The sequence below is a fragment of the Bubalus kerabau genome, chromosome 3 (assembly GCF_029407905.1).
Source record: "Bubalus kerabau isolate K-KA32 ecotype Philippines breed swamp buffalo chromosome 3, PCC_UOA_SB_1v2, whole genome shotgun sequence".
Classification (NCBI taxonomy): Eukaryota; Metazoa; Chordata; class Mammalia; order Artiodactyla; family Bovidae; genus Bubalus; species Bubalus kerabau.
The window spans coordinates 145039726-145067620 of NC_073626.1; the positions used below are offsets into that span (position 1 = coordinate 145039726).

The 27895-nt window shown below is 40.9% G+C and overlaps 1 protein-coding gene across 1 annotated transcript in view; it reads left to right on the top strand.

Annotated features, from left to right (window-relative positions):
• Positions 1–4534: 4534 nt before the first annotated feature.
• FAM117B (family with sequence similarity 117 member B) overlaps positions 4535–27895 on the top strand; it is a 74028-nt gene continuing 50667 nt past the window's right edge. Inside the window, exon 1 of the mRNA XM_055573127.1 lies at positions 4535–5394. Within this exon, the coding sequence (XP_055429102.1) occupies positions 4788–5394 (607 nt within the window). The 5' untranslated portion in view covers positions 4535–4787. The remainder of the gene's footprint in view (positions 5395–27895) is intronic.

A 27895-nucleotide genomic window follows, 5' to 3' on the forward strand; every position in this document is an offset into this window, starting at 1 on the left:
AAGGTGTGAGGCTGAGCAGACAGTGGAAAAGATGGCAATATAATGGTCAGTGGGAGTCTGTGTACACATGAATCTGTCTAGGAAGTGAGTGGAGTGAAGGGCTTAGTATGAAATCCTGAGATTCTCTCACCATTTTAAGGATCAGGTTGAGAAGGAGCCAGCAAAGTGACCAAGGAATAGTCAGAGGGTAAAAGTAACACTGGACTGTGTGGTGCTATGGAAGGCCTTGAGGAAATGGCCTAAGACAAATGTTTCAGTGAATTAGCAGTCAAATTTTAAGTAGAGAACATCACTCAATAGTTTACATTCTGATAATTCTCCCCTTTTATTAGGAAATTGTATATCAACATTTCTTGGGGGAAAAAACACCTCCTTCACTCCCACCTTAAAATAACTATTTTCATATAAGTATTTTATCTTCCAGTATTTATTTATAATGCATAAACATTTTTGCATGGCTGTAGCTAAAATGAATGCATAATTTTAATTTTTTCCATTTGAAAGTGAAAGAAACTTAATGACTTCCTAATTGTCATTTTAGTGGCTGTGTAACGTTTCACTCAATGACATTTTAGAGATCTGTAAAGAGATATGGTCTAGACTATCAAAACTATAGGAAGAAAAAGAAATTACAGGATGATCAGCTTTTCTCACAACCCATCCTCCTTTACCATTAACAAGATCATTTACAATAGTTTAAAAACCATGGAAGCAAACGAGTCTATTGATAATCCTGTCTTCTGGAAATGAAATACCAATAAGCCAATTCAATGTGTTGCTTCTTCAACTTAATACAGTTAACTTTGGAGAGAAAATGGAAAATTCAAATTATATCCTAAGAACAGGGTTAAACCACAGGGAGACATGTTTATTTCATCGAGTCTTGAAATACATGGACTGTGTTTGTAGATGAACTAGCAAACTGAATATCAGTAATGAGCTGGTTGGATGGCATCACCAACTCAATGGACATGAGTTTGAGCAAGCTCCAGCAGTTGGCAATGGACAGGGAAGCCTACTGTGCGGCAGCCCATGGGGTCGCAAAGAGTTGGACATGACTGAACTGAACCTTGATGCATATCGTTTTGAATCTTTATCAACAGATAACGTAAGTCAAGGGCAAGAGTATATAATGCTTTTATGCATTGCCATCAAATCTTAAAAACAGAATGAAGAGTTCTCAGACATCCAAACAAGTATTTTTTAAAATAATATGAAATTCTATTATTGTAAAAAAACAACAAAAATAACAACATGCACATACTAATAGATAAACAGGTTTAACAGAGGTTTTTCTCCCAGGGTAGAACTATGGTTATTTTTTTTTTCATTGGAGGATAATTGCTTTACAATGTTGTGTTGGTTTCTGCCGTAGAACAATGTGAATCAGCCATTAAGCATACACATCTCCTCTCCCTCTTGAACCTCCCTCCCACCCCCTCTCTCCCATCCCATCCCATCCCTTTAGGTTGTTACAGAGCACTGGGTTGAGTTCAGGGATTATATAGCAACTATGTTTCAATGGTATACTCTCAATTTGTCACACCCTCTCCTTCCCTTACTGTGTCTAGAAGTCTTTCTCTGTGTCTGAGTCTCTATTCCTGCCTTGCAAATAGGTTCATCAGTACCATTTTTCTAGATTCCATATATATGTGTTAGTGTATGATATTTGTTTTCCTCTTTCTGACTTACTTCACTCTGTATATCAGGCGATTCATCCACCTCACTAGAACTGACTCGAATTCTTAGTTCCATCTTTTAATGAGACTATTTCTTGAAATACTCCTTAAAAATGACATCTTAAGTATCCAAGGGTTTTGTCAATTTTGGAACAGATGAATGGATAAAGAAGATTTGGTGTATACAATGGAATATTGCTCAGATAATGCCATTTGTAGCAACATGGATGGACCTAGAGATCATCATTCTAACTGAAGTAAGTCAGAAAGACAAATACCACATGCTATCACTTGGTGTAGAATGTAAACTATGACACAAGTGAACACACCTACAAACCAGAAACAGATTCACAGACATATAGAACAGACTTGTGGTTACCAAGGGGGAAGAGAAGCGGGAGAGGGATGGATTGGGAATTTGGGATTAGCAGATGCAAACTATTACATATAGGATGGATAAACAACAATGTCTTTCTGTATAACACAGGGAACCATATTCAGTATCCTGTGATAAACCATAATGGAAAATAATATGAAAAAGAACACACACACACACAGAGTCATTTTGTTGTATAGCAGAAATTAATACAACATTGTAAATCAACAAAACTTCAGTAAAATTTGTTTAAAAAGTAATTGATCAGGAAGTCTAAGACATTGGAATGCTGTGGAACTCCCTCAGTTTAACTCAATGAATATGTGTTGGGTTACAACTTTTCTTCCTGATAGTTCAGTTGGTAAAGAATCCACCTGCAATGCAGGAGACCCTGGCTCAATTCCTGGGTCAGGAAGATCTGCTAGAGAAGAGATAGGCTACCCACTTCAGTATTCTTGGGCTTCCCTTGTGGCTTAGCTGGTAAAGAATCTGCCTGCAATGTAGGAGACCTAGGTTCCATCCCTGGGTTAGGAAGATACCCTGGAAAAGGTAAAGGCTACCCTCTCCAGTATTCTGGCCTGGAGAATTCCATGGATTGTATAGTCCAGGGGGTTGCAAAGAGTCGGACACAACTGAGCGACTTTCACTTTGCTACTCTGCATAGGACAAAGTGCCAGATACAGCTTCTAGGGTAGCCTTGTGGCTTATCTTCTCTCTTACTCATTATTTTAAGACTAGCTTTAGCTGTCTGCATTGGTGTTTGCAACTTCCTTCTCCTTGTCTAGGGAGAAGTTGCTTTTGTCTTCATTCCAGGTTATTGGGATGAGTAGTGATGTTAGGTCTATCTAGAGCACCAGCCAATTTAAGGAAGGTCCTAGAATAAGGGCCTGGGGCCTTTCTTTCTGGTAGGAAAGAGGGGAGGAATGCGTGATAAGGAGAGACATGGGCCTCTGAATCACATGGAGACTCAAAGTACTGAGTACTTTGCACCAGGAAGTAAAGTGAAGTCGCTCAGTCATGTCCGACTCTTTGCGACCCCATGGACTGTAGCCCACCAGGCTCCTCCATCCATTGAATTTTCTAGGCAAGAGTACTGGAGTGGGTTGCCATTTCCTTCGCCAGGGGATCTTCCCAACTCAGGGATCGAACCCGGGTCTCCTGCATTGCAAGCAGACGCTTTACTGTCTGAGCCACCAGGGAATCCCTTGTATGTACCATACTCTCATTTAACTCTTGGTTGAAAATCACAATTGTATGAAAGAGATGGTATTGTTTAACTGCATTTTACAGATAAAGGAAAGTGGCTGGTGACTTATCCCAGCCACAGAATATGTTGTGGATCTGGAATATGAATCTCTTTTCTAGGTCCTCAAAGGCTCTCCACCACAGTGTATAGGACCCAGCAGAATTTCAGGTCCAGAGCAAATCACACTGGGCCCTCCACTCCCATATTTTTATAGGATGAAATCTGTCTAGAATATTTATCTAATAAAGTAGTAAAGGGAAAACAGGTCATGCACAGGGAGTTTATAGCTTGGGAAATGAGTATGTGGGGTATGGGTTCACTTTTTTTTTTGTCTTGATGAAGAGCCTTTCAGGTTATTTGAGAACTAGTGTTACTGATTTCTTGCCCATTCTACAAAGACCTGTTTTTTCCACTAGACAAAAATACGAATGGCTGGTCCACTTCTGTCTCAAATAATGACTGTGAGGATAAAATACGCCCTTTGAAAACTATGGCACTTAACAAACTTGTAAGGCAACAATCATCTTTCCAAGGTATCGGGGAACTCGGAAGTGGTTGATTGAAATAAATTCTTGATTACTTGAGATACAGGAGATATAGCATTAGCATTTGGTTACTGGGCTTCCTTGATAACAATCTAAAACGGCATTCTAACCAGCAGTTTTAATCTTTCTAAGATTTGGCTCTCTACAGAGCTTTAAAAAACAGAGAAACAAGGTGTAAAATGCCAGTAACATTAGTTAAATTTCTTTTCCTTTGAGCCCTGTCAAGACGTTGATGGAATTAGGACAGAACAAAAAGATCAAGGTAAAAAAATGCCAGAAAGAGACTCAGGAACACAGACTGTGCCAGTAAATACTGAGTTAAGGAAATGAGTAGGGGGGAAAAGACTTGAGACATCCCTGGGGACCGCTCTGGTTCGGGGGCAATCCCTTTGGCAATATTCCAGAATCTGAGTCCCCAGGGCTCCCCCCATTGGGAAGGGAAAGATGCGCGTGGCCAGGCGCAGGCGTACGCGTGTACACTCACGTGTACACTCACACGCGCGCGCGCGCGCACACTACACATACACACAGCCTCTTTCCTTCGCTGCCCCTCCCCCCGGGGGGGCGGGTCTCTTTCTCTTTAAAGAGCAGACGGTCTCCGCGCAAACCCAGGTTCTCTAAGGCCCCGGGGCCCGGGACCCGAGCTCCTCGCAGCCAATGGGCGCGGTGGAGCGGCTCGAGCGCGGCTGACGCTGCACCAATAGGCGCTCACGGGGGGCGGGGGCAGCGAAGGAGACACTATTGTTGATGAGGAGGAGCAGCGGCGGCGACGGCTGCACCACCTCGTTGCTGCCGGCCGCGGCCCGGGCGCCCCCAGCACCCCAGACTCCGGCTTCGTCACCCCGTCGCGGAGGCCTTCCCTCCAGCCTCGAGAATCCTCCCCCTGCCTTCTAACAACAAAACCACCCCACGTCTCGCCCAGTCACCAGGGAGGGGGGACCATGTCCCAGCGGGTGAGGCGCAATGGGTCCCCCACGCCGGCCGGCTCCCTCGGGGGCAGTGCGGTCGCCACGGCCGGGGGATCCGGGAGCCGCCTGCAGCCCATGAGGGCGACGGTTCCGTTCCAGCTGAAGCAGCAGCAGCAACATGGCAGCCCCACGCGGAGCAACGGCGGCGGCGGCGGCGGCGGCGGCAACAACAACGGCGGCTGCTGTGGTGGCGCCTCAGGCCCCTCGGGCGGCGGCGGCAGCGGCGGGGCTCCGCGCACCGCCTCGCGCAGCACGAGCCCCACGCGGGGCGGCGGGAGTGCGGCCGCGCGCACCAGCCCCACGGTGGCCACGCAGACGGGCGCGTCCGCGACGTCCACGCGAGGCACCAGCCCCACGCGCGCCGCCGCGCCCGGGGCCCGCGGAAGCCCCCCACGGCCGCAGCCGCCGCCACCGCTACTGGGTACCGTGTCATCGCCCTGCTCGTCGCCCACCCACCTGTGGACTGGAGAGGTGAGCGCGGCCCCACCCCCAGCCCGTGTCCGGCACCGGAGGAGGTCCCCGGAGCACAGCCGAAGCTCCCCGGAGAGGAGGAGCCCGAGCGCCCCGGTTTGCAAAGCTGGTACGTGCTGGGGGCTGCGCGAAGAGGGAAAGGCGGCGGCGGGAAGGGGTCCGGGGCGCGCGCCGCTACCGCGCGGGGACTGCGGCGCTACCGCGGTGCCGGGGTGCCCGGGGGCGGGGCTGGGGGCGGGACCTGGGCGGTGCGGCCCGGCCTTCCCCGGGCCAGCCCCGCGTCCCCTCCGCCGCTCCCGGCCGCCTCATTCATCCCTCCGTCCGCCTTGAGTTGGTGCTGGTCCGTGGAGGTGCAGTCGCTAACCTTGTGCCTAGGCAGATGTGTTAATGATAAACCTGGGGTTCTGGCCGCCCGCTGTCTATCGCTTACCTTCCCTTGGGAGTGAGGCTAAGAGTAGTTTGTCACTTTAGTGACATGGTTGATGTTAGTATAGTGCATGTTTGTTGCTAAGCATTTCTCTTTCACAAAACAGTGTCAGATTTGGGGAACTTGAGTGCACTAGCATAGCAGGTTTGGTTGGATCCCTGAAGAGACGTGAGGCTGGGAGTGTGTTAGCATTTCCTAAGACTAAATGGGTAGCAAGAAGTGAGAAGTAAGTTAAGCAAGATTCCTTTGGAAGGTTTATGGGCTTTGAGGGTCTGGTATATTTCTGATATACTGATTTTGTGTTTAGGATATAAAACCATTTTTTTTTTTTTTTAAGAACAAGACCTAAAGGTTTGCCTCCTTGTTATTTTAGGGACCTCAAAATTGTTTTGGGAGAAGGCAATGGCAACCCACTCCAGTACTCTTGCCTGGAAAATCCCATGGATGGAGGAGCCTAGTAGGCTGCAGTCCATGGGTCGCTAAGAGTCGGATATGACTGAGCGACTTCACTTTCACTTTTCATTTTCATGCATTGGAGAAGGAAATGGCAACCCACTCCAGTGTTCTTGCCTGGAGAATCCCAGGGACGGGGAAGCCTGGTGGGCTGCCGTCTATGGGGTCGCACAGAGTCGAACACGACTGAAGTGACTTAGCATCAAAAACTGTTTTTCTCTAGACCTGGGAGATTTTTTGGGAAAGGTCCTGAATGGAGCTGTTGAATTCCTCAGGAGTCATTCATAAGAGAAATTCAGATTGTAGAAATTGAAAGAGATAATATTTATCATCTGATTGTCTTTGTAGAATCTCCTGAAAAGAGGAGTGTGGGGTTTCTAGCTTGTGTTTTAATACTGCCAGCATCTACTGTTGTCTTACCCTGTTGGGGAAACTTGTTAGAATTTTTAGGCAGAATGGCTGGTTATTTCAGGAAACTTAGTACAGTACTTCCTAACCAAATAAAAATGATAATGAAATGGTTTCAAGGGTTCATTCAGAATTGCAGGGAATGGGATGAATCTTTTCTACCATTTATTTTATCAAAGATTTTAGATGGTGGATACTTTGAGGGGAGAGAATTGTCCTGAAAAATGATTGATAGTGAAACAAGAGTACTGTTATAAAACTTTCAAACATGCAAAATGCTTTATTTTAAACTTTGTTGAAGAAAAAATCCCTCTCCCTCCAATAATAGCTCTTATTGAGCTCCTACTTTGAGTGACTTACCTCCTGGTTCTTACGTTAACTCTCACAGGGGATTTTGGAGAGCAAGCAGTGGAGTGGATATTTGAACTCTGATGAGTGGCACTCCAAAACCATGTCTTTTACATTGTATCAAGGAGGAAGCTTCATGGTGTGTAAGATAGTACTGGGGAAATATGTAGCACACCAAAAATGACATGTGCTTAGTTTTCCAGGCAGCTCTTAGAGGTATATGGTGAACATAATCTATTCAGTTTGCTTTCAACCTTCTGGAGCCGGTGTAATGTGGCAGGTGGAAAGAAAGGAGAACTACTTAGGTAGGCAGTTAAGATGGAGGAGCAGGTGGTGATCTGATGGTCTGATAACAACATCTGACTACTCTCTGAACTATTTGACCCTTAAAAAGCAGCGACCTGATGAGAGCCGGGTTAAATTATGTATTGGGAATGTGTGGAGGAAGGTGCTCTTTTCTTATATTTCTAGAAGGGCTGTATTTTCCAGGATCTCAGACTCCCATATGCCCACTTTTCATGTTTCCCAAAGCTTCTTTATCTCAGATCTGTCATTTCATAGAGTATTCATGCTGTAAAATTGACTCTTTTCATTAGCCCTCTCCTCCTGCGCACCCCCCCCCCCCCCCACCGACACACACACACACAAACAAAACAGAAAAATAAAACCTTTTTCTTCGAATGGAGCGCTCTCACTTGAGTGTGAAAAAGGGATACTACTTGTTACTGAGTTATACCATCTGAGTATCTGATAGCTTCCTTCCCAGGAATGTGTTCTTGTTTCGCTCTGCTGCTGCTGCTGCTGCTAAGTCGCTTCAGTCATGTCCGACTCTGTGCGACCCCATGAATCACAGCCCGACAGGCTTCCCTGTCCATCACCAACTCCTGGAGTTCACTCAAACTCAGGTCCATTGAGTCAGTGATGCCATCCAGCCATCTCATCCTCTGTCGTCCCCTTCTCCTCCTGCCCCCAATCCCTCCCAGCATCAGGGTCTTTTCCAGTGAGTCAACTCTTTGCATGAGGTGGCCAAAGTATTGGAGTTTCAGCTTTAGCATCAGTCCTTCCTGTGAACACCCAGGACTGATCTTTAGGATGGACTGGTTGGATCTCCTTGCAGTCCAAGGGACTCTCAAGAGTCTTCTCCAACATCACAGTTCAAAAGCATCAATTCTTTGGTGCTCAGCTTTCTTCATAGTCCAACTCTCACATCCATACATGACCACTGGAAAAACCATAGCCTTGACTAGACAGACCTTTGTTGGCAAAGTAATATCTCTGCTTTTCAATATGCTATCTAGGTTGGTCATAACTTTCCTTCCAAGGAGTAAGTGTCTTTCAATTTCATGGCTACAGTCACCATCTGCAGTGATTTTGGAGCCCCCCAAAATACTGTCCTCTTAGCACAAACTAAATCTGGAAGAAAAGGGATAAATCATGAGACTTCCTTTAAAATTTTTTTATTCCTTTCTTTTTTTTCCTCTGGACGCCCTACATGGCATGTGGGATCTCCCCTGACCAGGGATCCAACTCATGTTCCTTACAGGGAACGTGTGAAATCTTTACCCCTGGGCCACTAGAGAAGTCCTTTATTATTTTTCACTGAAACATAGTTGATTTACAGAGTTTCAGGTGCACATCAGAGACTCCCTTTTTGATTGAAGGAGATTACTGCTAGTATTCAGCTTCAGTGAAATGCAGACATCCTCATTGGTAGAGGCAAGGGTCTACCTTATTAAATAAACCTCATGTAACTCAGATTCCAGGATCCATCTAGATCAGGCAGTCAGCTTGTAGGTGAGTTGGATGCCCTAATCTTTGTTAGGAATCCAGTCTGAAAGTCCCCTGTTTGAAGGTCCCAGGATCTTTTGAGGGGTGTCCCTATTCAGTCAGCTCCCTCCCCAGTTGCTTTATTCCCCCAGGGTTACAGTTAATCATTGGCTAATTGAGAACTTCCTTCTCTTGAGGACTATAAGGTAATCCAAACACCTGTCCCTGACAGATCGCTTCAACTTCCCACCTTCCGTGCCTGCCATTTCCAGGGCCAAGTGGTTTGTCATTAGAAGCTGAGATAGGCTTAGAGAAGATAACTAGGCAGCAGTGTTAACTGTAGATAAAATGGTGAAGAAAGTGAAGTTTTTGTTCCTTCCCTCCTTATACCTGACTTTGTCTTACTCTGTATAATGTCGAACGGATGAATTACAAATAGGCGGCACAAAGAGGGCAGGAACACAGGCTCTGGGTAGACATTCTGTCCTCTACCACTCAGAAGCCACATGATACGGGGAAGTGATTAACTTTCTATCCCTTAACTTTCTCATTTGTATTAATATAATCGGTGATGGTATTTACTTCATATGGTGGTAAGGATTAAATGTAAGAAAAGTGAAAAAGACCCAGCACAGTACCTCAGTATAAAAGTTAGCTGTTGTGTGTCATACTAGTTTTTGCTTCTAGTTGTAGTGGATATAGCATGAATTGCCACTGTAGGCTTAGTTTTCATGGTGGTATGAAATTTCAAGGTGCCAAGAACATCCAGAACTGTTTGGAGTGTGATCTGTGGTTCATTTGTATCAGAATCATTTAGGGTCTTTGTTAAAAATGCAAGTTCCCAGGCTCTACCTACTCCAGATAATGAAAGTACCTTGCACCTCTTTGATTTTGCTGAATTCTGCGTTTGAAAAACAGTTACTAGAAGCAACAAAGGGAAATAGTTTGAAAACTCCTCTTTAGAGAAAAAGGCATTGGTACAGTATGTGTAAAAGTTATTTTTGCAGTATGGCTCGCTAATAGGTAGACAGCAAGTTGTGTTTTTGCTCATTTTTCCATTACTTTGGATGCATTTGTTGTGTATGAATGTGGTTGTTAATTGAGCTGGGAGTGTGGCAAGAGCAGCAGCAAGAGATGGACTTCTCTGGACTAATAATAAGGAAGTAGTGAAAGGGAACTTCATATTGGTGCCATCTTAGACGTCTGCTTTCTAGTACTTTGTGAAGTACGCAGCTTAGAGACTTAGGTGTTTCTAACCATTTGGAGGATTGCTGGTAATCTCACACTTTCAGGGCAATCCTTTTGGTTTTAATATCTGTATTTTACAAACATTGAAGATGAGGCAACTGGAACCTTATTATTAGTTCAGCATCTTGGCTAGTAGAATTTATATTGAATTAAGTTCAATTCTGTAATCTGTGAATTGCTCTGTGTTAGTAACTGTGCAGTGTGCTTAGTCGCTCAGTTGTGTACAACTCTTTGTGACCCCATGGACTAGAGCCCGCCAGGCTCCTCTGTCCATGGGGATTCTCCAGGCAAGAATACTGGAGTGGGTTGCCATGCCCTCTTCAACTGTGCAATACAGGAATGTAAAAGAGAACTCAAAAGACACAAACCAGCCTTGTAAGACAGGTTCCTAAGTATGTAATATGAGTGCTTTGGGCTCATAGAGAAGTGAGTAATTCTGTAGGGAGTGGGTATAGAAATTCAGAGGAGATGGATTTTGCTTTGAGTTGGAAAGAGAGGACCAGCATTTTACAGTTGGATCATAGAGGTGTGAACATATACATGGTCATATTCAGTCCTATGTCTTAAAATGTACAGTATAGGATGTTTGGGGAGGAAAGAGAGCAAGCAGTTGAAAAAGAGTAGGAAGGTAAATTTACAGAATGGGCTGGAATAGAATGTGTGAATTCAAATGTATCCCATGCATAATACCACTGGAGCCAGACTGTCAGGTTCAAATCTTGGTATTACTGCTTACTTAGTAGCTGTTTAACTTTGGGCAAATTCACTTCATCTGTAAAAATGGGATATTAACTAATATTTAGTAATAAGTTGACCCTTGAACAAAGCAGGTTGCATTGTCCTGGTCCATTTATACATGAATTTTAAAAGTCTAAATCATGCTACAACATACCTGATCTGAGCTTGATTGAATCTGCACGTGTGGAACTGCGGAACCAGATGGCCGACTCTAAAGTTATATTTGAATTTTCTTCTCTGCAGAGAGTCAGTGGTCATAACCCCTTGTTATTCAAGGTCATTGTTGTTCAGTTGCTTAGTTGTGTTCGTCTCTTTGCAGCCCCATGGACTGCAGCACGCCAGGCTTCCCTGTCCTTCACTGTCTCCCAGAGTTTGCTTAGATTCATGCTTATTGAGTCAGTGATGCCATCCAACCATCTAATCCTCTGTTGCTCCCTTCCCCTCCTGCCCTCAATCTTTCCAGCATCAGGGTCTTTTCTTTGCAGGTGAGTCAACTCTTTGCACCAGGTGGCCAAAGTATTGGAACTTCAGCTTCAGCATGAGTCTTTCCAGTGAATATTCAGGGTTGATTTCCTTTAGGATTGACTGATTTGATCTTCTGTCCAAGGGACCCTCAGGAGTCTTCTCCAGAATCACAGTTCGAAAACATCAATTCTTTGGTGTTCATCCTTCTTTATGGTTCAACTCACCCATACATGACTACTGGAAAAACCCATAGCTTTGACTAGATGGCCCTTTGTCAGCAAAGTGATATCTCTGCTTTTTAATATGGTGTCTAGGTTTGTCATAGCTTTTCTTCCAAGGAGCAAGCATCTTTTAATTTCATGGCTGCAGTCACTGTCTGCAGTGATTTTGGAGCCCAAGAAAATAAAGTCTGTCACTGTTTCCATTTTTTCCTCATCTATTTGCCATGAAGTGATGGGACCGATGCCATGATCTTAGTTTTTTGAATGTTGAGTTTTAAGCTGACTTTTCACTCTCTCCTTTCACTTTCATCAAGAGGCTCTTTAGTTTTTCTTCACTTTCTGCCATTAGGGTGTATCATCTACATGTCTGACGTTATTGATTTTTCTCCTGGCAATCTTGATTCCAGCTTCAGTTTTATCCAGCCCAGCATTTGTTAGAAGGACAAAATGTTTTGTAATTTCTGTGTGGGAATAATAAGGAATCTCTTGATATTAGCTATTTTCACATTATTTTTATCATCCTCATCATCCAGGGGTTTAGGCATTAAAAATGAATTGATTACATTAGTGGTGTTTACACTCTTCAAATACATAGAGTTGGTAAATATCTCGGATGAGTAGACTGCAAATGTGAGATGGGAGAGACTGTCAAAGGCATCAAGCACATGAATTTAGTTGCTTTGGCAGTGGGAATGGCAAGGATAAAGGAGACTGAGGAAACTTGGGTTCAGTAACCTGTTGGATGTAGGGATGGAGAAAGGAGGAGTTGAGGGCTGGATGTACTGAGACAACACTGTGAGTAATGCCAGTTTGGGAAGAGAAAAATGAGTTCAGTTTTGGGCATACTTAGTTTGTGCTCTCAGGAAATTCAGGTAATTTTCTAAATTGTGGCAAATACAGTTTAGAACTTGGGGGTACAGTTTGAACTGGAGGCAAAAAATTGGGACTTGTTTACTTCAGCTCAGTAAACATTCATTTAACCCACACTTCATGCTAAGTGTTTGCGTATGGGTGTTAATTGAAATGATTAGTTACTAGGATGGATAAGATGATAGGAGAATGCTGAGGATACAACGGTGGGAGAATACAAGCATTTTAGCATATTACTGACTGGGGAAACTAGTAGAAACTAATGCCTGTGGCTGTAATATGTCTCCGGTCAATAATGTGTTAAGTGAAAGTTGCTCAGTCGTGTCTGACTCTTTGTGACCCCCATGGATATACAGTCCATGGAATTCTCCAGGCCAGAATACTGGAGTGGGTTATCTTTCTCTTCTCCAAGGAATCTTTCCAAGTCTGGGTTCGAACCCAGGTCCCCTGCATTGCAGGTGAATTCTTTACCAGCTGAGCCACCAGGGGAGGGTAGATAGAAAAGCCAACGAAGAAGCCTAAGAATGTGGTGGTAGAATAGTTAGTGTTGAGAAAGCCAAGAGAAAGATTTGGATTTCAAGGAGGAGATGGTAAAGATTTTAAAATTCTGTGGTGGTAACAAGTAGGCTGAGCCTGGAGAATAGGCTTTTGAATTTGACATTTCAGTCCAGTTATTAATGTTAGAATAGCATGTTGAGGACACAAATCAGGTTAAAGTTTTGGTTGAGGAGGTAGAGGTAATGGTTATAGATTGCCCTTGTGGAGTATTAATTACTGTCTCACTGTAAGGAAGGTGACAAAACAGGACCAAGAGATGAGCTAAAGTTCATTTGTTTACTTATAGGATGAGGAGAACTGCAGCATGTTTTATAGGTTTGGGGAAGGATTCACAAGAAAATGAAAGACTGCAAGTTCAAGAGGAGGAAATAATAGATGGAGCAAGGTCATGGAAAATGAGAGAGGCAGTGGGCCAGCACAGGGTGTAGTCTGGAAATCTCAGAAACAATTAAGGACACTTCTTTCTCTGAGGATGGAGGGGAGGTAAGGGTGGGTTAAGATGATAGATGACTCAGCAATAGACAGGAAGGGAGTAGATAAAGTAAGCTATTTCCATTGCCAAACTACTTGAAGAAGAAATAGTATGTTTGTCAGATACTGTATTTTAAAATTTAAATTTTATTTTTTATCAAAGTACATGTATGTAATTTAAAATGTCAAGTAACACTAAAACTTATAATCAAGTGAAGTGTCTCCCTGCCACATCTCTTTCCACTCCCGCTTCTTGCCACTTTGAGACAGCTGCTTTCACCTCTTGGTTTCTTCAGGTGTTCACCTACATATTTCTAAATGACTGATAACTGCTGCAGGATTTCTTTGTTCATCTTCATGTATTATACAGTGACTTCCTACCTTCACAGCTGTAGACTTGGTCCTTTATTGTCCTTCCCAGTCCTCCCATTGTAGTTACAGCACTCTCAGTTAAATTATTATTAATGTTTATATTATTATGACTGTGTAAATACTGTTTACAGCAGAACCTTGTGGTATGCTACGATTATATTTCCTTTCTTTTGTAACTTTTTAGGCTCCTTGAGATTGAAAAGGCTTTTGGTTTGCTTTCTGTGTACCTCTGACTAAGTCATCCCCAAACTTTTCATAACAAACTTTCTTTTAAGTATTTTAAAACGCATCCAGTACTTTGTCAGTTTTACTTTTTTCTTGAAGATAGCCTTTCTGGAATCTCCTATCCTCCTATTCCCAACTGTCACTTTGATTTCCAGATTGGTGGCATGGCTTTTGCCTTGGAATGTCTCTGGAAACTCCTTCACCTCCCTCTGTTTTTGGACACCCTGATCTCTGGAACTTGTTTTACTAGAGCATAACCTCCAAAGTGTTTTTTAAGACCTTGAAGGTCTGCACTTATCTGTCTTTGCACTTAATGGTTTAACTCAGTATAGAATTCCAGGTTGGAAATGTTTCTACTGATAATTGAAAGGACTTCATTTTTTAGGCTCTAGAAAAGCCTTTGGGAAGTCTGAATGCCATTCTGATTCTTAGTCCTTTGTGTCTAGTGTGTGTGTGTGTGTTTCTTTATGAAAGTGCTACCACTGTTGTAAATTGATAGCCTTGGTGTAGGGTTGTTTTCCCCCATTCAGTGTGCTGGTTACTCTGTGAATTTTACAGACTCTTTGTTTCTGGGACCTTTTCTTCTCTCATGTGTTCTTTCTGTTATCTGTGTTTTATCTTTTTGGAACCACCACTATGTAGAACCTCTTGGATTCAATCTATAATTTTCTTATTTCTGTCCTAGTTTCCATATCTTTTGTTTTTGTTGTTGTTCTTCTAGCAGATATATTTTCTGTCACTTCAACTGAGTTTAAATTTTTTGGACATAATCATTTTTGGGAAGGATTTAACCTTACTTTTTGTGTTAGTATCTTTTAAGTTATTCCTTGTCTTGTCAGTGTCTTGTGAAAACATTTATAAAAGGTATAAATACCCTCCAAGTTTTCTTTGCCTTCTTCATTGTCCTGAGAGCCCTTTTTGTCTTGAGCTGTGTCTTTCTGGTTGGAAACTTTCCTTAGTTTTCTATTAATATTTAAAAAAGATACAAAATTGCTGGTTAGGTTTTCAGTCTGAGTGCAGGTCAGTCTGGTAGACAGGAGGATCTCAAAGTTGAATGATGATGCAGGGTCTCTCAAAAGTAGGTTTTTTTTTTTGTTTTTTTCTTCTCTTAGGCCAGATTCTCCTGGAAAGAGTCCTACAATATCATGCCTGAGGATCTGTCTTGTGTCCTTAAATACAGAGCCTGTCTAGTTAATCTCTCAAGCAGTTTCTCCCAGTCTTTTTGCTCTGGAGACACCCTTGGAATAATTTTCATTTCTCAGGGAACCCCTGCATGAGTGATCAGTAAGTTGAGATACGATAAAATAATATTGTTCTGAGTACAGACTGGTTTCTCTGTGGATCTTTTTATTTGGCCAGTTTATAAGCCTATTCATTTTATAGGTGTTTAGGTGTAAACAGGTAGGTGTATAGATTTCACCTCTACCCTTCTTGGACACAAACATAGTTAAGCTTAGCTTACCGTTCTTGGTATTAATCCCTTTTCATAGATTTTTTTTTTAAAAGCTCAAAGGCAACCAAAGTACATTGTGACTAAATAATTGGCTTAAATCAAATGAGGTTTAATTTTTCTAAAGGTAGGCTCAGTAGTTTTAATGGGGCTTCCCTGGTGGCTCAGATAGGAAAGAATCTGCCTGCAACGTGGGAGACCTGGATTCGATCTGTGGGTTGGGAAGATCCCCTGGAGGAGGGCACGGCAACCCATTCCAGTATTCTTGCCTGGAGAATCCCCATGGACAGAGGAGTCTGGCGGGCTACATTCCATGGGGTTGCTAAGAGTTGGACACAACTGGGTGACTAAGTACAGCACAGCAAAGGTAGGCTCAGTAGATTTAATTTAAGTAAAATTAGTAAATTTATCCTTTTATAATGTGAAAATTTATTGAGAAGATTGTACAGTAAAACTACTAAAACTATAAGCCAAGATAATATGACAGAAATTTAGCCTGAAATACAATTTTGTTTAAATTTGAAAAACTTCCAGTTACACGTGCCTGCTCAATTGCTCATTTGTGTCTGACTGCAGCCCCATGAACTGTAGCCCCCCAGGCTCCTCTGTCCATAAGATTTCTCAGGCAAGAATACTAGAGGGGGTTGCCATTCCCTCCAGGGGATCTTCCCAACCAGGGATTGAACCTGCATCTCCATCACTGGCAGGCCATTCTTTACCACTGAGCTACCTGGGAAGCCCCTTGAAGTAACATCCCCTGTCTCAATATAGGTTTAGCAGAATTACTGGCACATATTGTGACCTCATTTATAGATCTATACATAAAAAAATGATATTTTAAAATTTATCTTTTTAAAGTGAAATGTGTTCTTGAGGTTTTTGTGTGTATGTGTGTGTGTTTTCTGTACAAATAGTCAATTCTGAGTTGAACTAGAAATGAACACACCCACATTTCATTTTCAAATAAAATGAAACATTAGTTTCCTAGCTCTTGATACTTGTTAAACAATTAAGTTTGTTTATTCATGGAAGAAGTTGAAAATGTAGCAAATTATTCATTGCTTTCCTGTGAATGACAAGATACTTTTCTTGCCACAGAAATCTAGAACTTGTGTCAGGGCAGATCAGGAAGTCTTGATTAAAGTTTATAGTCAGACCTCAGCTAAGTTACCACTTAGACATCTGCTTTGGAAACTTAATTGAAACCTCTTTTCTGCTCTTGCCTCCTTCCCTGTCTGTTGTCTTTGTGAGTAACATGTTTTTATTTCTTCAGTATTATTTTAATTGGAAATCTTTGCTACTTTTTCTGATAAAGGCTAGTCAAGGTGAAATTAACTATAGTTTATTCCAAAATGAAAATACATATAACATTTTTAAGTGACCCACTTTTCTTTATGAACTAGTATAAATTTCTTTTGGAAGTAAATTTAAATTTGGTGGGATTTCTTGCCTCCAAGGAGCTAATTCTGGAATTGTGTATTTTACAAGTTTACCTCCCGGCCTGTATTCCTCTTTCCCTCCTTCCCTCTTTTCCTCCCTTTCTTCCTGCCTTCCCTCCTTCCCTCCCTCTCTCTCTCTTTTCTTTCTGTGCAGTTAATATATGCACATGATAAAAATTATAGATAATAAAAATAATACAGTAAGTAGTCTTCCCCTACTTGTCTTTAACTTCACTCTTCTCAGAGAAATAGTTAGCTGCTGCTTTTGTATTATTCTACAGTTATTCTATGCACGGCTTCCCTGTGGCTCAGAGGGTAAAGCGTTTGCCCGCAATGCGGGAGACCCAGGTTTGATTCCTGGGTCAGGAAGATTCCCTGGAGAAGGAGATAGCAACCCACTCCAGTACTCTTGCCTGGAGAATTCATGGGCTGAGGAGCCTGGTGGGCTACAGTCCATGGAGTCGCAAAGAGTGGGACATGACTTCATTTTCACTTTCATTCTATGCACATATACATATATGGGTGTGTGACTTTATGTTTAGGGCTGCTGCTGCTGCTGCTAGTTGCTTCAGTCTATAGACCATATGTTATTTTCCCAACCTTCTGTTTTGAACGTTTAGATCATTTTCCAGTCTGCTGTTGTTAAATGGTCCTATGTTGAACATTCTTATTTATACTTCTTTGTGCACTTATACATATAAATGAGCTTATCTGTAGATAATTTTTAGAAACGAATTTCTTGATCAAAGATGTACATTTTTTCTTTCTATTGTAAAATATATTTCAGGAGTCAATATCAGTTCAGACTTGAATTCTAAGATCCTGCTTCTTTTTTCCTATCTTTGTTTGGATTATTTTTATATTCATTTTATCTCTACTGTTGGTTATCAGTTACACCTCTTTTCATTACACTCTCAGTGGTTAATGGTTATGCTACAGCAGCGCTGTTCAAAAGAACTTGGTGCAGTGATGGAAGTATTCTGTATCTGTTACCTAATATTTCACATTAGAACCTTATAGTAATATACTTCCATTTCCTGCCCCGCATCTTTTGTGCTATTGTCCAGTATTTTGTTTTTCTGTTGTAAATTCCATCGTACATTGTTACTGTTTGTACCTTAGATGGTTATTTTTTATCTTTATTCTCATTTTCATCATTCGTAATTTCTTTGTGTGAAATAGGGTGGTTGTAGTGTGAGTGAAAAAAGGATTATTTGAGAAGCAAAGAAATAACAGGACTTGTTACCTGATTAGATTTGTGGGGTGAGAAGATGAGAAGTCATCATTTTGACTGAGATTTCCAACCTACCTGGGTGGTTAAGTTAATAATGCTGTCGTTATTAACTGGTTCCGTAAATGCTGTTATATTCAGTATACATACAGAGTAGGCCATAAACTTTTGAGGCATAATGCACTAAAATTTTTTTAACATTTCAAAATAAATAATAATAATATGGAAATTTTGGAAGATAAAGCCTAATTTTTTTCCTGCATATACACTTTCCAATTTTTATTCTTAAAAACTTGTAATAGTTATTTTACTTCCTGTCCTACTGTGTTTACTGAGATCTATCTAGTATTTTCTGAAAAACTATTTTGCATTAATTATGTTTTCCTATTGTGCATGTATGCTGATATTTTTAAAGATAAGGACAAATGGTATCTTTTTTTAAAAAAATTTTTAAGACGTATGCTGATCTTTGTTCCTTTTCTCTAGCTGCAGTGAATGGGGTTGCTCTTTGTTGCAGCGCACAGGCTTCTTGTGGCTTCAGTGCTTGTGCCTCAGTTGTTGGGGCTCTCAGGCTCTAGAGCACAGGCTCAGCAGTTGTGGCGCCTAAGCTTAGTTCCCTGGCACGTGGAATCTTCCCTGACCAGGAATCGAACCTCTGTTCCCTGCATTGGCAGGTGCATTCTTATCCAGTGCACCACCAGGGAAGTCCAAGGGATGTCTTTGTATTCTTTTAGAATCCGTGCTCACTCTGTGCAGAACAACATGTAAGCCATTGAGACGGCATCCCTGAACTTATGGGCTTTAGAATTAAAGAGAGAGACAGTGTGGGTTTTCATACTATTCAAGGATTAACAATAAAAGTAAGAAAATATATAGTATTACTAAGAAGAGTATTACTTAATTGCAAAAGCCTGCTCTGGCCCTGTGGGACTCTCTGGATTCTGAGTGCTTTGTGTGCAGTCAGGAATTGCTAGGTGACTTGTAGATAGACATTCGTCACTTCTCTAGAAAGCTGTTGCCATTAATACTGTCCCTGGAATTCTTGGAAAGTCTGCTCCTGGAAATTGATTTAGTGTCACAGGAATGCTGTTGTCCTACTTCAGAGATGTCTCTATTGTATTAGGAAGAATTAGGATCCACAAGTTAAACTTATATTCTCCCAGATAGCCCATCCAAAACCTCCTTTGTAATTAAATCTGTTACTCACTCCCCTCAGTTGGGGTATTAGTAAAATGCAAGATTTAAATGAGACCCAATAAAAACTTTGAATGAACGAATGGCTTCCTGTTTTAAAGCAGTGTGAGCCTGAAGACCCATGCCTGTCTTCTGTGTGTCTTTTGTCTGTTCCCTTGGTTTGGAGTCCTTGCATAGCACTAGGTTTTAAGTGCTACTGTTTTCTTGTAATTGGGCTTTGCTTTTGAAGATTGTACTGCTAGCTCAATATTGAGTAGAATATCTTTAATAATCCTTGGAAGGCCTGTTGGACATCCTGTTGGATAGGGAAGTTGCATATTTCTAGTAATCGTTGATGAGATTATACTGATCCATCTATTAATGCATACTCTTGTCTGATACATATATTTTTTTGGGGGGGGAGCCTGTCCTGGGTCTTTGTTACTGTGTGGGCTTTTCCCTAGTTGTGGAGAGTGGGGACTACTCTGTAGTTGTGTGCAGGCTTCTGATTGCTTCTGCTATTGTGCAGCACAGGCTGTAGGGTTCGTGGGCTTCAGTAGTTACGGCCTGCAGTCTCCAGAGTGTGGGCTCAGTAGTTGTGGTGTATGGGCTTAGTTGCTCCAAGGCATGTGGGATCTTCCTGGACCAGGGATTGAATTGATGTTCTCTGCATTGCAAGGCAGATTCTTAACCACTGGACAGAATCCTGATATTTTTTTTTTATCAATAGTATACTTTTGACTGATAACTGGGTTTAAGGCTAAGTACAGTGAGAGGTTATAGAACAGCATCCCCTTTGTAAAACTTTATAAACTTTGGCTTAATCACTCTCCTTTTCAGTGGACTTCTATTTTCTTTCCTATAAATTACCTTAGTAAAAATATATTTAAAAATGTGTGTGTTTGGGGACTGGTATAGGTAAGTGTACGTTGATATATATCCTCTTTAGGAAAAAATATTCCCAAGATTGAGATTATTTAGTTGTTGTAAATAATTTGCTGCTTTGTAGCACTGCTTACCAAAAAAATAATTGAGTCAGTTTACCCTGCGAACAGAAAGAAGTGTGTCTACCTGTTGCTGTGAAGCCTTATCAGAATTAGACTTCATATCTTTTCTTTAGTTTTATCAATTCAGTACGTGTAATAGAGTACCTCACTGCTTCCATTGATATTTCCTTAATATCTATTTCTTGGAGTCATAGAGAATATTTGAGATAATATATTTAATAACTTCATGTAGTAGCCATGTAATACCATTTAATAAGAAATAATAGTTGTTATTAATTGGACATGAAACAACAGACTGTTTCCAAATAGGAAAAGGAGTAAGTCAAGGCTGTGCATTGTCACCCTGCTTATTTAACTCACATGCAGAGTACATCATGAGAAACGCTAGGCTAGATGAAGCACAAACTGGAATCAAGATTGCCGGAAGAAATATCAATATCCTTAGATATGCAGATGACACCACCCTTATGGCAGAAAGTGAAGAAGAACTAAAGAGCCTCTTGATTGAAAGAGGAGAGTAAAAAAGTAGGCTTAAAACTCAACATTCAGAAAACTAAGATCATGGCATCCGGCCCCATCACTTCACGGCAAATAGATGGGAAAACAGTGGAAACAGTGAGACTTTATTTTTCTGGGCTGCAAAATCACTGCAGATGGTGATTGCAGCCATGAAATTAAAAGACACTTACTCCTTGGAAGGAAAGTTATGACCAACCTAGACAGCATATTAAAAAGCAGAGACATTACTTTGCCAACAAAGGTCCATCTAGTCAAGGCTATGGTTTTTCCAGTGGTCATGTATGGATGTGAGAGTTGGGCTATGAAGAAAGCTGAGCGCCGAAGAATTGATGCTTTTGAACTGTGGTGTTGGAGAAGACTCTTGATAGTCCCTTAGACTGCATGGAGATCCAACCAGTCCATCCTAAAGGAGATCAGTCCTGGGTGTTCATTGGAAGGACTGATGTTGAAGCTGAAACTCCCAATATTTTGGCCACCTGATGTGAAGAGCTGACTCATTTGAAAAGACCCTGATGCTGGGAAAGATTGAAAGTGGGAGAAGAAGTTGACAATAGAGGATGAGATGGTTGAATGACATCACCGATTCAATGGCCGTGAGTTTGGGTAAACTCTGGGAATTTGTGATGGACAGGGAGGCCTGGCGTGCTGCAGTCAGTGGGGGCGCAAAGAGTTGGACACGACTGAGTGACTGAACTGAACTGAATATTCTTTTTATTTATTCTATTTTTTTTGATCATGCCAGAAGGCTTGCAGGATCTTAGTTCCCCATACTGGGATTGAATCTGGGTCATGGCAGTGAAAGCTCTGAGTCTTTTAACTACTGGGTTGCCAGAAAGTTCCCGCATATGGTATAGAGTACTATAGGTATATAATACTGTACTGGGGTGGTTTAATCGTTAAGTCATGTCCGACTCTTTGCGACCCCATGGACTATAGCCTGCCAGGATCCTCTGTCCATGGGATTCTCCAGGCAAGAATACTGGAGTGGGTTGCCATTTCCTTCTCCAGGGGATCTTCCCAACCTAGGAATCAAACCTGGGTATCCTACATTGCAGGCAGATTCTTTACCAACTGAGCTATGAGGGAAACCCAATACTGTACTGTAATAGGTTTATAATATTTTTCACACAAATAATACATAAAAAACAAACAAAATTAAAGAAGACATTTTTAATCTTACAGTACACTACCTTGAAAAGTATAGTAGTTCAGTACAAATGTTGGTTACAGGGGCTGGCATCGAGTAAACAGGCAAGAAAAGTTACTGACTAGAGGAGGGAGCCGAGGTGGGAGATGGTAGAGCAGCTACATCACCATGCTTTTACGCTTGCGTCCAGACATCCTGGTCTTGAATAAAGATACTGTACTGTTGTACTCTATACAGTACTGTACAGTCAAGTACACAAAAGCACAGCCGGGTGTAGAGAATGCTTGCATATGACAGTGTACATGTGTGAACTGCACGATGGGACATGCAAATGCACATTCACATCTTTGAGAGTTTGCAACTTGGAGGTTCGTAGGGGACTTAACTGTATTCTTTTTAAGTGCTTGTTCCCTCTTTATGTGAAATATATAATTCTGTTTGTATCTCTTGAGTGAAGATTTTACTCATTGAAAGTTTAACTTTTTTAGCCCTTACTGTTTTTAAAAGAGTGTCTTCATTTGGTAGTTGTGTGGAGTGTTAGGTTTATTGAGGTATAATTTACATACACTAAAATTCATCCTTTTTAATATATACTGTCGTATGAACTTTGACAAAGAACACAGTTGTATAATCTCAACCACAAACAAGATATAGAACATTTCTATCACCCATAAAGTTTCCTCATGCTTTTTAAAGTCATTCACATCAGTGGTTGCTAGGCCATAGCAACTACTGATTTGTTTTTGGTTCCTGTAACTTTTACTTTTTTCAGAATATTATTTAAATGATTTGTATAGTACTTAGCCTCTTTATTCTGTCTTCATTTGCTTAGCATAATGCATTTGAGATTCATTCATGTTCATGCATATATCGGGAGTTCACTGCTTTTTATTTCTGAGTAGTATTCCATAATATAGCTGTATCCCAGTTTGTTGATGTATTTATTTCCTAGTTGAAAGATGTTTGGGAATTTTCATTTCTGATATTGGAAATTTGTGTCTTTTCTTTTTTCCTTAGACATTTTAACTATAATTTATGATTTTTATATACCTTGTCCTAGAATCAGCTTTTAGTTTAATTTACATTGTTACATTTGTTTCATTGCCGCTCCTATCTTTATTTTTTTCTTTGTTCCACTTGCTTTGTGTTTAGTTTATTCTTTTTCTAGTTTTTCTCAGATGGAAACTTAAATTATTGATTTGAGACCTTCTTTTCTAATAGAAAAATTTAATGTTGAATATTTTTCTTTAAGCAGTTATTTAGCTGCATCCCACAAAATTTATTGCATTTTATTTTCATTTTAACTCATTCAAAGTATTTTCTAGTTTCTAGTTTCTCTGAGGCTTCTTCTTTGATTTATGGATTATTTAGAAGGGTTTTGTTCAATTTCTAAGTATTTGAGAGTTTTCCACATAGCTCTCTCTGATTGATTTTTAGTTTGATTCCATGCCAGAAAACATACTTTCTATGAGTTCATTTCTTTTAAATTTCTTAAGAATTGTTTTATGTCCCTGAACATGATCTACCTTGACGAATCTTTCATGTGCCCTTGTGTATTCTGCTGTTGTTGGATGGAGTGTTACATAAATGTCAGTTAGATAAAATTGATTGATAATGGTTTTTAGGTCTTCTCTGTTCTTGCTGATTCTGTTTGCTTTATCAATTACTGACGGAGGAGTGTTGAATTCTCCAAATATATTAGTGGGTTTTTATTTCATTCCAGTTAGCTTTTGCTTTGTGTATTTTGAAGGTTTTTTTGTTTATTTTTGTTTTTTAATTTGCAGAACCATTTAAGAGTTGTTATGTCTTTTTGGAATTGAGCTTTTTATCATTATGCATTTTTTTGGGGCTCTGGTAATTTTCTTTGTTCTGAAGTGTGCTTTGATTAGTGTTGGTATCATCTCTTTTTTTCTATCTTTTCTGTATTATTTTATATTTCCATCCTATCTGTATTGTATTTGAAGGGCATTTCTTACAGACACCATATACCATCTTTTGGATTACTTGAGTATTTTTTAGTAATCTATTATATTTTATATATTAGCTTTCGACTCTATCTCTTTATATAGGTTTAAAATTTTTTTTTAATATTTGTATTTATTATTTTTGACTGTGCTAGGTCTCCCTTGCTGTGCTTGGGCTTCTCATTGTGCTGGCTTTTCTTTTGGGAAGCACAGGCTCTAGGGCGCGAGGGCTTCCGTAGTTGTGGTGCCAGCTCAGTAGCTGCATTTCCCGGGCTCTAGAGCACACGCTCAGTAGTTACGGTGCACTGGCTTAGCTGCTCTTTGGCATGTGGGATCTTCGTGGATCAGGGATCGAACCCATGTCTCCTGCAGTGGCAGGCAGATTCTTTACCAATGAGTCACCAGGGAAGCCCTAAAAAAAACTTTTTTTAATGGAAGTATAGTTGATTTACAATGTTGTGTTTAATTTCTTTTTTTTTCTGTTTAATTTCTGTTCTTTGTATACTTTTTCATTGTCATTGTTGGTTGCTATGGGAATTATAATATATATACCTAACTTTTCATGTAATCAGATAAAATGTAGAAGTTATATAATCAATTATATCTTTCCTCTTCCCTTTATATTAGAGTGTTCGTGTATATTATATCTTTAGACATTGAAAATTCTGTACAGATCATACATATGACCATATGTATATGCCTTTACAATTTTCCCTTAAGAAATTGGGCATGACAGTAATAATTTTTACAAAGGAAAACTCGTGATGATAAAGGCCTTAATTGATAAAATTTGATGAGTCAAAAGCCGATTGCATCTTTGCTATAAGCTTTACATTAAAGGCAATTGAACCAAAAAATTATTTTAGCAAAATAAACATGAAAACTGAAAAAAATTAGAAATAGTCTACCTATCTTCTTTAGTAAAGTAATAAAAAATTAATGGACTAATTAGAATTTGCACTGAAAGAATACTTTGTTGACAAAGATTAATTAATGTTGCACATTCAATAACACATACACAACATACTATACACACACAGCTTTGGTCAGGATGGACGGGATGAAGGCTTGAAGAGTCAGAGAAGCTTACACTGCCACATCTGTTTTTTTAAAAAAATTGTATCTGAGTGTGTACATATGAACATTTATATTCTGAAAAATCTCAGATTCTACTGCCTGCTAGCTGGGCTTCCACTGATGGCATGGGGGAATGCAGCACAAATAACTTTGCACTTTCTACTTTATCCAGTTCCATTTCTTTTAATATTTTGATATAGCATGCTTCATTTCTATAATAAAAAGCTAATCAAAATTCTGTGTTAATAGCACTGACTTACAATGGAATTAACTGTTGAAAAAAGAAAGGATTAAAAACAGTAAAAGCGTGATCTCTCGGATTTGCTCTAAGGTTCTATTTGGGCTGTTTTGGTAGAGTTTTCTTTTTAACATGGTCCTAAACAAGCTGCTTCTGTGTGTGTCCTCTATTTCCATAAGAGAAGTGATATTCTGTATTGGATCCAGTTATTATGATGAAAATAATTGCAACTAGAGGGACAGTTGTGTCAGGATGCCCTTGGATGGTATTCCTCATGTTATGTTTTAGACTAATCTCAAAGTGAACCTTAGTCATTGGGCCCCACTGGATTATTTCAGGATGTAAGCTAAACTAAGTAAGTTGGGTTACACAGTTAAGTAGAATTCTGGGTGTGTTGATTTCTGCTAGGTTTCATTCTTTTTGAGGCTGGTGAGAAGATAAACGGGTATGTAGTGAAGTAAATTAAAAGATGCTTACTCCTTGGAAGGAAAGTTATGACCAACCTAGACAGCATATTAAAAAGCCGAGACAGAGAGGGAGGTGGGCGGGGGGGGGGTTCAGGATTAGGAACACGTGTACACCCATGGCAGATTCATGTTGATGTATGGCAAAACCAATATTGTAAAGTAATTAGCCTGTAATTAAATAAATAAATTAAAAAAATTAAAAAAATAAAAAGCCGAGACATTACTTTGCCAACAAAGGTTCATCTAGTCAAGGCTATGGTTTTTCCAGTGGTCATGTATGGATGTGAGAGTTGGGCTATGAAGAAAGCTGAGTGCTGAAGAATTGATGCTTTTGAACTGTGGTGTTGGAGAAGACTCTTGAGAGTCCCTTGGACTGCAAGGAGATCCAACCAGTCCATCCTAAAGGAGATCAGTCCTGGGTGTTCATTGAAAGGACTGATGTTGAAGCTGAAACTCCAATACTTTGGCCACCTGATGCGAAGAGCTGACTCATTTGAAAAGACCCTGATGCTGGGAAGGATTGGGGGCAGGAGGAGAAGGGGATGACAGAGGATGAGATGGTTGGATGGCATCACCAACTCAATGGACATGGGTTTGGGTGGACTCCGGGAGTTGGTGATGGACAGGGAGGCCTGGTTTGCTGCGGTTCATGGGGTCGCAGAGTTGGACATGACTGAGCGACTGAACTGAACTGAAACATCTGGCATGGCTCAACCACAGAAGAGTGGATAAGGCTACAGAATGATAGTACTGTTAGAAGTGAAATCACTGTCATAGCAACATACATATGCCTGGTCAAAACAACTAGGTCCTAAACATCAGTGGGCAGAACTGCCCTACACACACAAACGTTGGTTTACCTAGAATCTAAACATATACAGAGTACAATTTTTTTTAAAGTCTGTTTTCTGTTTCTAAGGAGAGATTAGTAATCAGATCAGATCAGTTGCTCAGTCGTGTCCAACTCTTTGCGACCCCATGAATCGCAGCACGCCAGGCCTCCCTGTCCATCACCAACTCCCGGAGTTCACTCAGACTCACGTCCATCGAGCCAGTGATGCCATCCGCCATCTCATCCTCTGTCGTCCCCTTCTCCTCTTGCCCCCAATCCCTCCCAGCATCAGAGTCTTTTCCAATGAGTCAACTCTTCCCATGAGGTGGCCAAAGTACTGGAGTTTCAGCTTTAGCATCATTCCTTCCAAAGAAATCCCAGGGCTGATCTCCTTCAGAATGGACTGGTTGGATCTCCTTGCAGTCCAAGGGACTCTCAAGAGTCTTCTCCAACACCACAGTTCAAAAGCATCAGTTCTTCGGCGCTCAGCCTTCTTCACAGTCCAACTCTCATATCCATACATGACCACAGGAAAAACCATAGCCTTGACTAGACAAACCTTTGTTGGCAAAGTAATGTCTCTGCTTTTCAATATGCTATCTAGGTTGGTCATAACTTTCCTTCCAAGGAGTAAGTGTCTTTTAATTTCATGGCTGCAGTCACCATCTGTACTGATTTTGGAGCCCCCAAAAATAAAGTCTGACACTGTTTCCACTGTTTCCCCATCTATTTCCCATGAAGTGGTGGGACCAGATGCCATAATCTTCGTTTTCTGAATGTTGAGCTTTAAGCCAACTTTTTCACTCTCCTCTTTCACTTTCATCAGAGGCTTTTTAGTTCCTCTTTACTTTCTGCCATAAGGGTGGTGTCATCTGCATATCTGAGGTTATTGATATTTCTCCCGGAAATCTTGATTCCAGCTTGTGTTTCTTCCAGTCCAGCATTTCTCAAGATGTACTCTCCATATAAGTTAAATAAACAAGCTGACAATATACAGCCTTGACGTACTCCTTTTCCTATTTGGAACCAGTCTGTTGTTCCATGTCCAGTTCTAACTGTTGCTTCCTGACCTGCATACAAATTTCTCAAGAGGCAGATCAGGTGTTCTGGTATTTGCATCTCTTTCAGAATTTTCCACAGTTTATTGTGATCCACACAGTCAAAGGCTTTGGCATAGTCAATGAAGCAGAAGTAGATGTTTTTCTGGAACTCTCTTGCTTTTTTGATGATCCATCAGATGTTGGCAATTTGATCTCTGGTTCCCCTGCCTTTTCTAAAACCAGCTTGAACATCAGGAAGTTCACGGTTCACATATTGCTGAAGCCTGGCTTGGAGAATTTTGAGCATTACTTTACTAGCGTGTGAGATGAGTGCAATTGTGCAGTAGTTTGAGCATTCTTTGGCATTGCCTTTCTTTGGGATTGGAATGAAAACTGACCTTTTCCAGTCCTGTGGCCACTGCTGAGTTTTCCAAATTTGTTGGCATATTGAGTGC